General features: G+C 33.0%; 2 protein-coding genes across 4 annotated transcripts; both read right to left on the bottom strand.

Annotated features, from left to right (window-relative positions):
* Nucleotides 1-268: 268 nt before the first annotated feature.
* Nucleotides 269-3102, bottom strand: LOC142238392 (uncharacterized). The gene is made up of 3 exons (XM_075310027.1): nucleotides 1128-3102; nucleotides 930-1069; nucleotides 269-875 (listed from the first exon to the last, which is right to left on the bottom strand). The coding sequence occupies exons 1-3, from the start codon at nucleotides 2963-2965 to the stop codon at nucleotides 700-702; spliced, it is 2154 nt and encodes a 717-aa protein (XP_075166142.1). The 5' UTR covers nucleotides 2966-3102; the 3' UTR covers nucleotides 269-699.
* A 3391-nt stretch (nucleotides 3103-6493) lies between these two features.
* Nucleotides 6494-10703, bottom strand: SCCRO3 (defective in cullin neddylation 1 domain containing SCCRO3). 3 transcript variants are annotated; one of them, XM_075308711.1, is made up of 6 exons: nucleotides 10472-10703; nucleotides 10293-10407; nucleotides 9730-10233; nucleotides 9539-9670; nucleotides 9142-9469; nucleotides 6494-7849 (listed from the first exon to the last, which is right to left on the bottom strand). In XM_075308711.1, the coding sequence occupies exons 3-6, from the start codon at nucleotides 9929-9931 to the stop codon at nucleotides 7498-7500; spliced, it is 1014 nt and encodes a 337-aa protein (XP_075164826.1). In that variant the 5' UTR covers nucleotides 9932-10233; nucleotides 10293-10407; nucleotides 10472-10703; the 3' UTR covers nucleotides 6494-7497. The 3 variants fall into 3 exon arrangements, with proteins under 3 accessions (XP_075164826.1, XP_075164828.1, XP_075164825.1); XM_075308713.1 differs by having other exon boundaries at nucleotides 9730-10236; XM_075308710.1 differs by having other exon boundaries at nucleotides 9730-10407.
* Between the last annotated feature and the right edge of the window lie 676 nt (nucleotides 10704-11379).

Here is an 11379-nt window from a genome sequence, read left to right on the forward strand (position 1 = left end):
TTGAAACAAAAAAAGTTAAAATTACTCATTAAAAATAAGAAAAAAGCGAGTTATAAAAAAAGTGAATTAAAAGAACTTCCTGTGTAGTTAAAATGAAGAAAATCTTTGGGAGAGAATCTTCTGGAAGTGCTTTTAAAGTTGTGCCTTCGGAACAATTTTCAAATTTTTTGGTGGATAGAAATGATTGAACCGCTATTTCGTTAGAATATGAGATTTTCAATGATAATAGGATAAAACATAAAAAAGTTAAAGACTACACTCGAAAATGTTCAATATTGCATATGTTTTATTGTTTTAAACCTTTTTTTGAATACAGTTTTTAGGTACGAACGATTTATTATTTTTTATACATTACTTTTAAATTATTAGTAAATTTCTCACTTTTTTATATATAAGTAACTATATATAATATATTGGAATGGAAATCTCAAATAATTATCACTGACAATTCTAATAATGGATTATAGTTAATAATATTGTATTTAGTCTAAATTCTATAAATTCTAGAATTGTGGTAATTAAAAATATAAATTAATACGAAACACTTTCTGTTAATCAAATACAAACATTTAATGATAATAGTAAAGAGCGAATGGTGTCGCCTCCTACAACTGAAATTGAGTTTAAACTCGTACCCTTTCAAAGGGTATATAAGTATTATAGCAAAATGAAGATTCCTTCCAAATGTAAAATACGTGTTTAGGCGCGAAAAAATCGGACTACTCGTACAATATACTGCCTGCATATTGGACATTCGCTTAGAACTTTTCCACAATTGGTACAAGTGGCCATATGACCACATTCCAAAATAACACATTCAATTGGTGCGTCCATGCATATTTTACAAAGTTCGTCTGTGGGTAATTTCTCAACAGCTGAAAATTAGGCACATGAAAAATGCATTAATGAAACAAATTGAAAATACAAACCTGGAGTTGATTTTAAATTTTTCCACAGACGTCCCACCCGATCCAAAAGTTCGGTTTTCTCACAACAGCCTTTATAGTCGACTCTGTGCAACATTAATATTTCTTTCAACTGTTTAACGCTCAAATTTTCCAATTGTTGGCTGAAATTAGAAATTAATATTGAATAACTGTGGGTAATATGAATAAAGAACAACTTACAGAGAGTCATACTCCTCCAAATTAATAAATCTAGAGTCTTTCTCTGGTATAGTTGTTGAGGCATCTATCCCCGTCTTAGAATTGTGGGCTGTATCCCTTTCTGTAAGATTGTTTTCTGGCAGTTGTAATGTGCTAACATCTGTATGTACCCCTGCGCTTGGAGTTGACGCTCCCGCCTCCGAATCCGAATACTCCACCGACTTTGTGCGCTGCTCAAGATAAGCTAGAAATTCACTCAGTTCATGTTTTATATCTGATTCAGACATTTGGGAACTTTCCAGATGTTTTCTCATTTTTTCCACCTGGTGTCGTATGTTGGCCTTATTTTTACCGCAGCGCAAACAACATCGCTTGGAAGTGCTACTTGTAGCTGGCGGTGTTTCCGTTTCTTCTTTTATACGGTCATGACTGGAAGGGTTATTGAGAGATGTAGAAAGTGTAGTTGATCCTTCATCATCATCCTCATCATCAATGCTGAACTGATGTCTTCTTCGGTTAAGATAACTTTCAGATCGTCTGCGTGTTACTTTTTTGGAACGGAGTGATTGAGTTAGTGGCGATGTTTGGATAGGTGGCTGATCTGTTGACGAGGTTTTATTGTCGATTGCGTCCACCGCTTGATTTGAGTTTGCTTCTTGCTTCAGATCTAGCATCTGCCATTGGTCTGTTGTATTACTTGTGGTATCTGTTGTGGTTTTACTGTCATCGGATATTCCACCAATTGCACCCAGTTCTTCGAAAGATGAATGTGATGATTCCTCTTCATCTTTGGGATATATGTCTAATTTGGAATACTGAGAAGAAGGTTTGGAGGTAGATGCCGAAGTTGAAGGACCATAATTAGTAGCTTGGTCTGCTTCGTCATTGCTCATAGAAGTGTTTGCCTCTATTTCTATTTTTGGAGATCTGGTGCGAGAATTGAAAGTAACTATCAGTTCTTCATCGGAGCATTCACAATCGCCTAGGATTTCTTTAGCTGTATCTTGGACGTCATGACCACGACCTTCAATTACCTCCGTTTGCTCTGCTTCGGGTGGCAATTGGACAGTGCTAACAATAGTATTTGCAGTAGGAGATTGTATTGGTATTGTCTGTTGTTGCGGATCCCGTTCTTCAGGACTTGAAGCTACTGAATAAACAGGAGCGGGTGTTTCTATTACGCCATAATTATTGTTTGTTTGTTGCATGCTTGCATAAGTTGGTATTTCCCTGGTAGCCACTCGGGGTTGCTCTGTGACATTACTTGCTCGACTTTGTCCATTATTAGAACATCGACCCGTTCTATTTTTTGAGCAAGCTCTACTCTCCAAATTGGCAATGGAATCACTTATGTTGTCACTTAAATGACTAAAGAAGTTTTGGCACGTTTGTTTAATATTATCAAAGGAGTTTGTGGTATCAAATGATCTTCTATTGCCACCGCCGCCAGCAGCACCACTATCCGCACTCGCACCACCAGCTCCTCTCTGATCTCCACTGGGTGGTTGGTGTTGCGGAGTGGTGTTCTTGCTGCTGCTCTTACTGCTACCACTCGACGATGATTGATTCGAATCCATTCGTTCAACACATTGTATAACCAGGTCGATTAAATCCTCCTTTTCCACACAGCCTGCTGTTGAAATGTGTTTCGATTGCAAATAAAATATCAAATCTTTGGTTTTCAGTTTAACCAAATCGGACCTTTCCAGTGGTCGCCTACTAAAGAGTATACACCTCTCACAAAGTTGAGAATTTTTTCGTGACACTAGGCAATTATGGCAGAAATACCGCTTGCAATCAGAGCAACTACGTTTGCGTTTAAACACTGTAAATTTCACATGACATTGTTCGCAAGACATTCTTCCTTCGCAAAGTGGTTTGACCTCCACTCTCCTTGTCGGGCCAAGCAATAGGGAAGAATCGAATCAAATCAAAATATTCACTTATTATACGACAAAAATCAATCAATGAATCACTTTCTTCTTCTTATCCGTCGTAATTGGCAACCAAACGCATTCAATTATTAAACATAAGGCCCACAAATTTGTTTCCATATCAAATAAACAGGACTGCGTACATTGAGTCATATTTCGTTAAAAACGTATCGTTGTTATCTACACTTAGCTATTGTTGATTATGATCATATTCACAGACTTGATAACCGAAACTTTCATGATTTTTTCTCCTGGTGAAATGCAATTTTTTTCTAATCAAGCAAATCACTTTGAATGATATCAACAAAATGTCAAAAATTTATTGGGGTGTATCTTAACTGAGATCTAGAGCGTCGCAGCAGTGTTGCCAACTCTGGTTGAGGTAAAAGTGCCGAAAGACAGCTAAAATAGATGAAATTTTGAAGAGCATCCCAATAAACACAAACGTTTGAAAAATGCTAAATTTCAACAATTTTTTAAACATTTTTTCAAAGTATTAGGGTAATATTCAAGTTGAGAAATTGTCGAGAAAATCGCGTTCTCAACAAAAAACAGACATTACCCTCAACAGTGAAATTCAACACATTAGCAATAATATATCGTGTTATCCTCAAATTGAAATGCATCGCTACTCAATAATTTGTCAAACAATTTGCGATGCGAGTCAAATTCAAAATTAACATAGTTGCAAATACTTTTCAACCTAAATTTGTATGAATGATATCCCCACTTCAAATTGAAAGTCAAAGCCAAAATTCTATGAATTTTGTATACTTTATTCATTTTCATCGAAATAAAATATATAATAATACACTACACTACATAATACACTACAATACCAATTGATAAATAATAATCTTATTAAACATATCAACAAATAAGAACAAAAAAAAAAAAAAAACAAACAAACAACAAAACTTTAAATATCTTAAACATTATTAGTAAACACTTTTGCATTGATAATTCGATTTCCTTCCATTTGGTGTCATAAAACAGCATTAAAATTTATTAACATGCGGGCAATTTGCACTTTGAAATCTTTCTGGAAACTTTTTCTGATAAGCCATTCATTTTTCATCGGCCAGCTTCATAATATTTGCAAGAATGTAGCATCCAAAGATTTTAGTTTTCTGCAAAAATATTTAAATTTTGTGACTTCTCTAAAATGTTGATTTAATTGTTTAATGCATATTGACTTACCAATTATTATAAACTATTTTAAACAGTTCCAGTTAATTGTCCAACATTTTTTCATCGGTCAGCTTTTTAATGTTATCAGGAACGTAGAATCCATAATTTTAGTTTTCTGCAAAGAGATATACATTTAGTGACTTCCTTAAAGTTTTATTTCATTTTTTATGTTCACTTACCTATTTTTATAAACTATTTGGTTATTTGTCCATTTTTTTATTTCTTGCAATTGACCACGAACTTCGTTGCACAAATAAGTATTGAAAACCACATGGTTTTTTCGTTGCATTTTAGGGTAGTGTTTTGTCAAAGTTTTCTCATATTATCTTCAACACCTTTTCAAAGATTTCGTCAACATTTTGGCAAATTGGAAGTAATTCACAAACAATTTGAAGATGTATTGAATATGAGCTATTTCAAGTTAAGTTGAATTTATGTTGAAAATTATATTTACCCTCAAACTGAAAAGTTGTTGCATTTGAAAAACGCTATCCTGTGTTTATTGGGATAATTTGAAACCTTGTACGTTAATAAAAATGATGAAGTATACAAAATTGAGCTCAACGATAAGAGACTTACTTTTATGGCCGAGTTCAAGCGGCTAGTCATATTATGGGTGAAAACACTTTCCCCATGTTCCGATATTCGGTATCGAAAATCGCAAGAATTTAGTTTTCTTATAAAAAAAAACAAATATTATCGGACTTAAATTCAATTTGCATTTGAACTTCTTATAAAAGAAGCGAAAATTCCGAATATCTTATAAAAGAAGCGAAAATTCCGAATATCCGAATATCGTTACCGGCATTATTGGGAGAAGATAAATCACGGCAAAAAAATTGATTAGTGTTCGGTATAAAGGTAAGTACTATGTTCGCTTTTAGAATTGAAATGTTCACGGTTACTTTATTAAAACAGTGCAATATAAAGCAAATAAATTAATTCAATTGATGCGCAGTTTCTTATTCCTCTAGATTTCGGTATGACTTTACGGGAATATCTTTGTTTTCATTTATAATTTTGATTATTTCAGGAAAGGTTAGGTTAGATTAGGTTAAAGTGGCAGCCCGATTAAGATTCAGGCTCACTTAGACTATTCAGTCCATTGTGATACCACATTAACTAAAAGTACCTATTACATATGGGCACTTCTAGTTTTAACCGCTGAACCTTCTCGATTATTTTCTTCTGTTAAACCAACCAGATTGTTCCAAAAACATTAGCAGACTGCTTAAGTTAACGTTTTCCAGGTCCGCCAGTAATCTGAAGCTATATGCCCCTAAAATTTGCTTACGCCTTACACAAAATGCAGGACACTCACACAAGAGGTGTTTTATTGATTCCTTTTCCTCCGCATCATGACAGCTCATACAATAGTCATTATACTTCGCACCAATAGTTTTTGCAAAATCGCTTATCAGGCAGCGACCCGTTATAGCAGATATCAGGAGTGATATCTGGTGTCTCGAGAACTCTAGCATATCTAGTGTGCGGTTTAAGTTTAAATGGGGCCATATTTGCTTGGTGTCGTTACAACCCTTGCAATTCTCCCATCGAACATTTGCCATCATGACAGCCTTCTCACGCAGTAAGAGCTTGCAGGTAGCCAGAGGCATACCAACAGATTCTAGTTCCCCTGGAATATGTAAGGTAGTTCCTAGCCTTGCTAGCTCATCTGCTTCGATGTTCCCCGGTATGTTCCTATGGCCAGGCACCCATATTAGGTGAATATTGTGCTGCCCAGCCATCTCATTGAGAGATTTGCGGCAGTCGATGGCCGTTTTCGATTTGAGGAACACAGAGTCCAAGGATTTTATTGCAGGTTGACTGTCTGAGTATATATTAATGTCAATATTTCAGGAAAAGTAATGGCGAAAATAAAGTGATTTTCAACTCGATAATGATAAAAATCAGGACCCCGTACGAAAGCGGAAAATCGAAATCGACTTTTGATAATCTTCCGTTTTTGTTTGTTTTTTTTTAATCATCTCAAATTACCTTATCGAGAAATATTATGAAACCAAATAAGTCCATTTAGTAAAAATATCACAACTATGTTATGAGCATCCACTTCTTTACCGTATATCTAAGGAAGATTGTGGCTTGATTTTCCAATTTTTAAAAATGCCGAAAGGCCGGTGTTTTTTTTCTCCGGTTGGAATCTTTAAGCCACTTCTATTCAAGACGGACATGCTAATTGGACCATGTTTATTAGAAAGTAAAATAAAGGGGAGTTTCGGCGTGAAAAATTGAAACACTAACTTAAATTAGCAGTGAGCTTTAATTTGAAATCATAAGAGCTATTTATTTGACCATTTATGTATACACATATTAAGTTTGTGCAAACAATTCATTCATACTTGGTATGCAGGAAATATAGTGATAACGCATGCAAATGATACGAATTTAAAGAAAGATGTGAAATTCAAGACGGCTTGTCATTACGACAAGAAATGTATAGGCAAAGTTCTAGCCATATAAAGGTAGTAAGCTGGAATGATCTTGCATTGATTTGTGCAAATAAAATTTTCCATAAGCTTTAATAAAATTTGATATTGAAACTATGAATGAAGTAATACAAAAATGTTCTTTGAATGTAATGTATATATGTATATTATTTATGTAAAATGTAATGCGAATCCACAATGAATGACAAAATTGGTTTTGGGATCGAAACTTTAATCTCAAACATGGGCTGGGTCTACATCTCATTTTACTTGTACCTTGTAATATATGATAATGGCTGTAGTTATATTACAAAGATAATATTTCCGACTTAGCTCACGTTGAAATTAATGTAACGCTGTATATGGGAATTAATCTAGTTAATATTATGAAATAAATACAGAATTTCAGTATTTTTCTTTACGTCATTATGAGTACAATGTTGTTTTTTTCTCGTGAAAATCTTCTATGTACAAACTTAAATTTTAATAATCAGAATCAACTAAAAATCAACTCAATTGAGATCGTTTTTGCCTGACATGGTAACCAGCACCAAAAAAACGATATGACAAATGCGAGTTTTGTTTTACATCGAAATGGGTATAGAGGGAATGTTAAAACAAAAAACGAAAAAAAAAACAATATGTATATGTATTTTTGGGAGGAACGGGGAGACCGAGAAGGATTTCTAGAGGTATATGTATATCATACATCTTTTTTACACATTTAACATTAACTTATCCTCACAAAAAGGAGGTACTATTAAATAAGATTGCATGTGTGTTTCATCATACCAAAAAAAATTGGGGATTATCTTAATACTATAATACATTCATTGAGCTTGAATTATCATGTATTTGTTTTTGTTGTAGAGGATCGTCGTTATTATTATCATCGTCAACGCTTTCAAGGCGCGATTTTTCATAGTCTACAAAATCATCGAATAGACTTGGCCAAGCTTCTGTATCATCATAATTGTTAATATCACACTGCTCGGAGAAATTTAAGAACATATTCCAGGTGTCCTTGGGAATGCCTCGTATACTAGGATGTTGTTCTAGAAAATGTATCCATTTGCTAAGTATATCAGGGGTATGAACAGTGAAGACTAATTTCCACAAAGAGATTGCCATATCTAGTGATAATATCCGTTGATCAGGTTCAAGGCCAAACCTAATTGGAAATATAAAAATATCATTAATTGTATATGCTTGTTGGCAAAATTATTCGTAAATTGTATTTCGTTTACATTGACCAGCAAATAACAACAAATTAAATAAATAGATATTAGGTGGTTATATATGACTAAAAGTAATGCTAATATAGAAGTTATATTTTTTTTGTTTTGTCTTTTTTTAAAATTATATTTGGAAGCTAAAATGTTTTGTCATATTTCTTTTTTTATCGTATTAATTATTTTATTTTTTGTACTATCTTATATACATGTTTATAATGTGAGAACATACGCGTATATATGTATGTTCTCACATTGTCATAACTTGAATTTATTCATTATCCATTTATATAAATTGGCCGCTTTGTGGTTTCAAATTAAATAATGAAAATAAAAATAAATAAATAAAAATTTTACTAAAAGTAATGCTAATATAGAAGTCCAAATAATGTTCAAAAATCAAGTCAATGGTTATGGGTTGTAATTAACAGTTATTACTAATCGAAGAAAGAGGGATTTATTTTGGTTGAATTTAGCCATTATTCTCCATTAGAGATGCTCTTGAAAGTTTTCTGTTGGTATTAGGAAAGCCTTGTCTTATTTTTTGAGCCGGTTTCTCAATGTCTTGTTATTATTTGACGTGTCGATAAAACAACTTATCCTATACATAAAATTTACTAAACGATGGTCTAGCCTTAAGCTTTGAAAATTTCAGTAGTATATTCTAAGTAGAGTGAATAATTTTATATTTTTCTCTAGCCGTATGCATAAGTTTTTTTTTCCTTTTATTCAGTATTATGAGATGTAATATAGTTTTATTTGGCCTGTTTCGGCTTTTTATATTACGTTGTTGAATAAATAAATAAAAAAATAAAATAAAATAAGTATTAATCGGAGTATGAGAAACTGACTAGTTTATCTACTTATAGAATGACTGGTAAATGATGACCTTATTATGGAATTGAAGGATAATAAGTCTTAACTATACTAAAATACGGAGATCCCCTAAGTAAGAAAAGTGATTGCGGCGAGGCTAACTGACCACACTTTTCGCGATGTTTATCGAATTCCCATATCAATTAATATACCTTGGCAAACGTTAATCATAGGCTTTCTATGATTACAAAGTGGAGTATTACAAGTATTACAAAAAGCTTTAGAATAAGATTCAATCAAACAAAAAATAGAATTTTCCAAATTTTGAAACATGAGATTTGACTACGTTTATATTATATTTCTCATTTTTTTATATTCCAACAGTTATTTGTTTTAAAACACAAGTTCAACTTACCTAAATGTAAAACGATACAACTGCTTAAACAATTCGGAATCGACTTTTAATGTTTCGATTGTCTGCTCCAGTCTTATATGTATTGTTTCTATGGTATCGGCTCGCATTTTATGTAAACCTTCTATAAATTCACTACGAGTAAAGCGACACATTTGTGAAGCATCTAAGCACCAGGCTAGCACCAAAATGGCAAATTCATCTGGCTGATAATTGAGATCACAACATAAACGTTCAATACCCTCAGCCAAAATCATGTCCTCGTCTGGCTCCTTGTATTCCTCAAATAGCTTATTTAGAGTATTATCGGATACTTCAGAGGTTTCCTTAACTGCAAAACCAAGAAAATGTTAATAACATGTCCTTCATGAAATAGAAAACTTTTCTTTTTTGCAATTACCAGTTGTAATAATATCGCACATGTTGGCCGCATTACCATTAAGAAGGGCTAATGATTTCTTAAAACTACTACGTTTTGTATCACAATGGTTTTGTTTGAGTGGACTTCTTGAAGAGAGCAGTTCATCAGTTTCTTTAAATAGAAATATTATTAACATATAATATAGAAAATTCTCTGCATTCTAGACTCACCATGAGATCTTTCTTTGGAGAATGTATTTCTCGCTGTTGAATGACTCTGCAATTGCGTTTGTTGGCATTCGTTTGCATTTAATGTCGTCGTTGCCGCATTATAGCGGCCTTCACCAATTTGTGTCGAATGACAGCCGGAGTGTATAGCACCACTACCCAAGGGCTCTGACGTCGATTGGAAGCATTGCAGGCAGTTTCCCATAGCGGGAAAACGTTGTGAAATTATATTAAGTTGTCTTTTTTTCTATTATGCTTTTGCAATCTTTCTGTTCTCAAGAAATTGAATACTGGAGTTTTATTCTAAAATGTAGATGTGTTTTCTAAATTAAATAAGATCTTCCTTCTGCTCTAATTGCGACAGAGTACAATGGCAGTATCTTTTTTTAAGTCTAATTTAGAAACGCTGGGAGTGCTGTCGGGGAGGTCGATGTCTTCGTCATATGGTTATGGTACAATACTATATGACGTTTGTTCGAATGTTGTTGCATTGATGTGTGGGGGGTACTACTAATAAATATCGTATTGTATATTGATTGTTGGTGGTTTGAGTTGTGAAGAAATACCTATGATTTGCATGAAGAAAATAATAATCCCTGGAAATGTTGTCGCATTTGTTTATTCTATTTTCTGGTTGACTAATATTGGCACTACGTTTCTACAAAATAACTACATTTTATCCTATAAATAAACAAAACATGAGAAATTTGCACCATATGTTCGTGATATGTATATGGTCTCTTACCTGTCAATTCTATTATTGATATCTTTTTGCTGGCGTTAAAGGATATTCATTCCAAGGATATTCATTTCCTTGTTGGTATTGATTTTATTTCAACCACATGTGCTTACTTTTCGTTTGCTCACTACTATCAATGATCTATATAATAATGTCAATATTTTTTTAATGTAATATTTATTTTAATATATCTTCTATTCTTCTGAATTTGTTATCGTTCATTCTATTTTTGACGTTTTTTCTCTTTGGGGCCAGGGATGAAAAATTCGGTACTTTTTTCAATACTATTCCACATGCCAAAGTAACGCAGTACCCCCACGAGCTCAAAAAGTACTTTTTCTGGATACTACTGTAAAATTCTATGCCAAAAAGAAATATGCAGCTACAAGATGACTTTTGAGAATATTAATGAACAAATGTATCAAATGATTTGCTGTTTTTCTAAACTCAAAGGAAAAACTCTTTCCCCCGGAATGAAAATTTAGACAAACGAAGTTCCCATTTATTATAAAATATTTCCTTTAAGAGCAAATAAAACCAAATTAATGACAAGTTTAGCTTTCTGTATGTATGAAAAGAAAATTTTTAACATTAAAAGAAAACTTCGTTTGTCTAAAATACCATTCCTCAGAAGAGAAAACCTTTTGATAGTTTAATTATTTTACATATAAACAAAATTGTTATATGGTCAATACAATTTGGTAGCAAAAAATACTTTTTGGGTTCATTTTATTACTTTTTAAAAATCCACCTTCTCATCCCTGTTTGGGGCCAATTGAATTTGCTCCAAAGTCGAATTGACTTAAAACAACGGTGTGTTTTCGCCAAATTGGTGAAGTAAACGTATCGTGTCGTATTAGCAGTTTTTATTAAAAATTATTTTAAAAAATTGAATACCCAAAGCGGTGTAATAG

This window comes from Haematobia irritans, chromosome 5 (genome assembly GCF_050003625.1).
Source record: "Haematobia irritans isolate KBUSLIRL chromosome 5, ASM5000362v1, whole genome shotgun sequence".
Taxonomy (NCBI): domain Eukaryota; kingdom Metazoa; phylum Arthropoda; class Insecta; order Diptera; family Muscidae; genus Haematobia; species Haematobia irritans.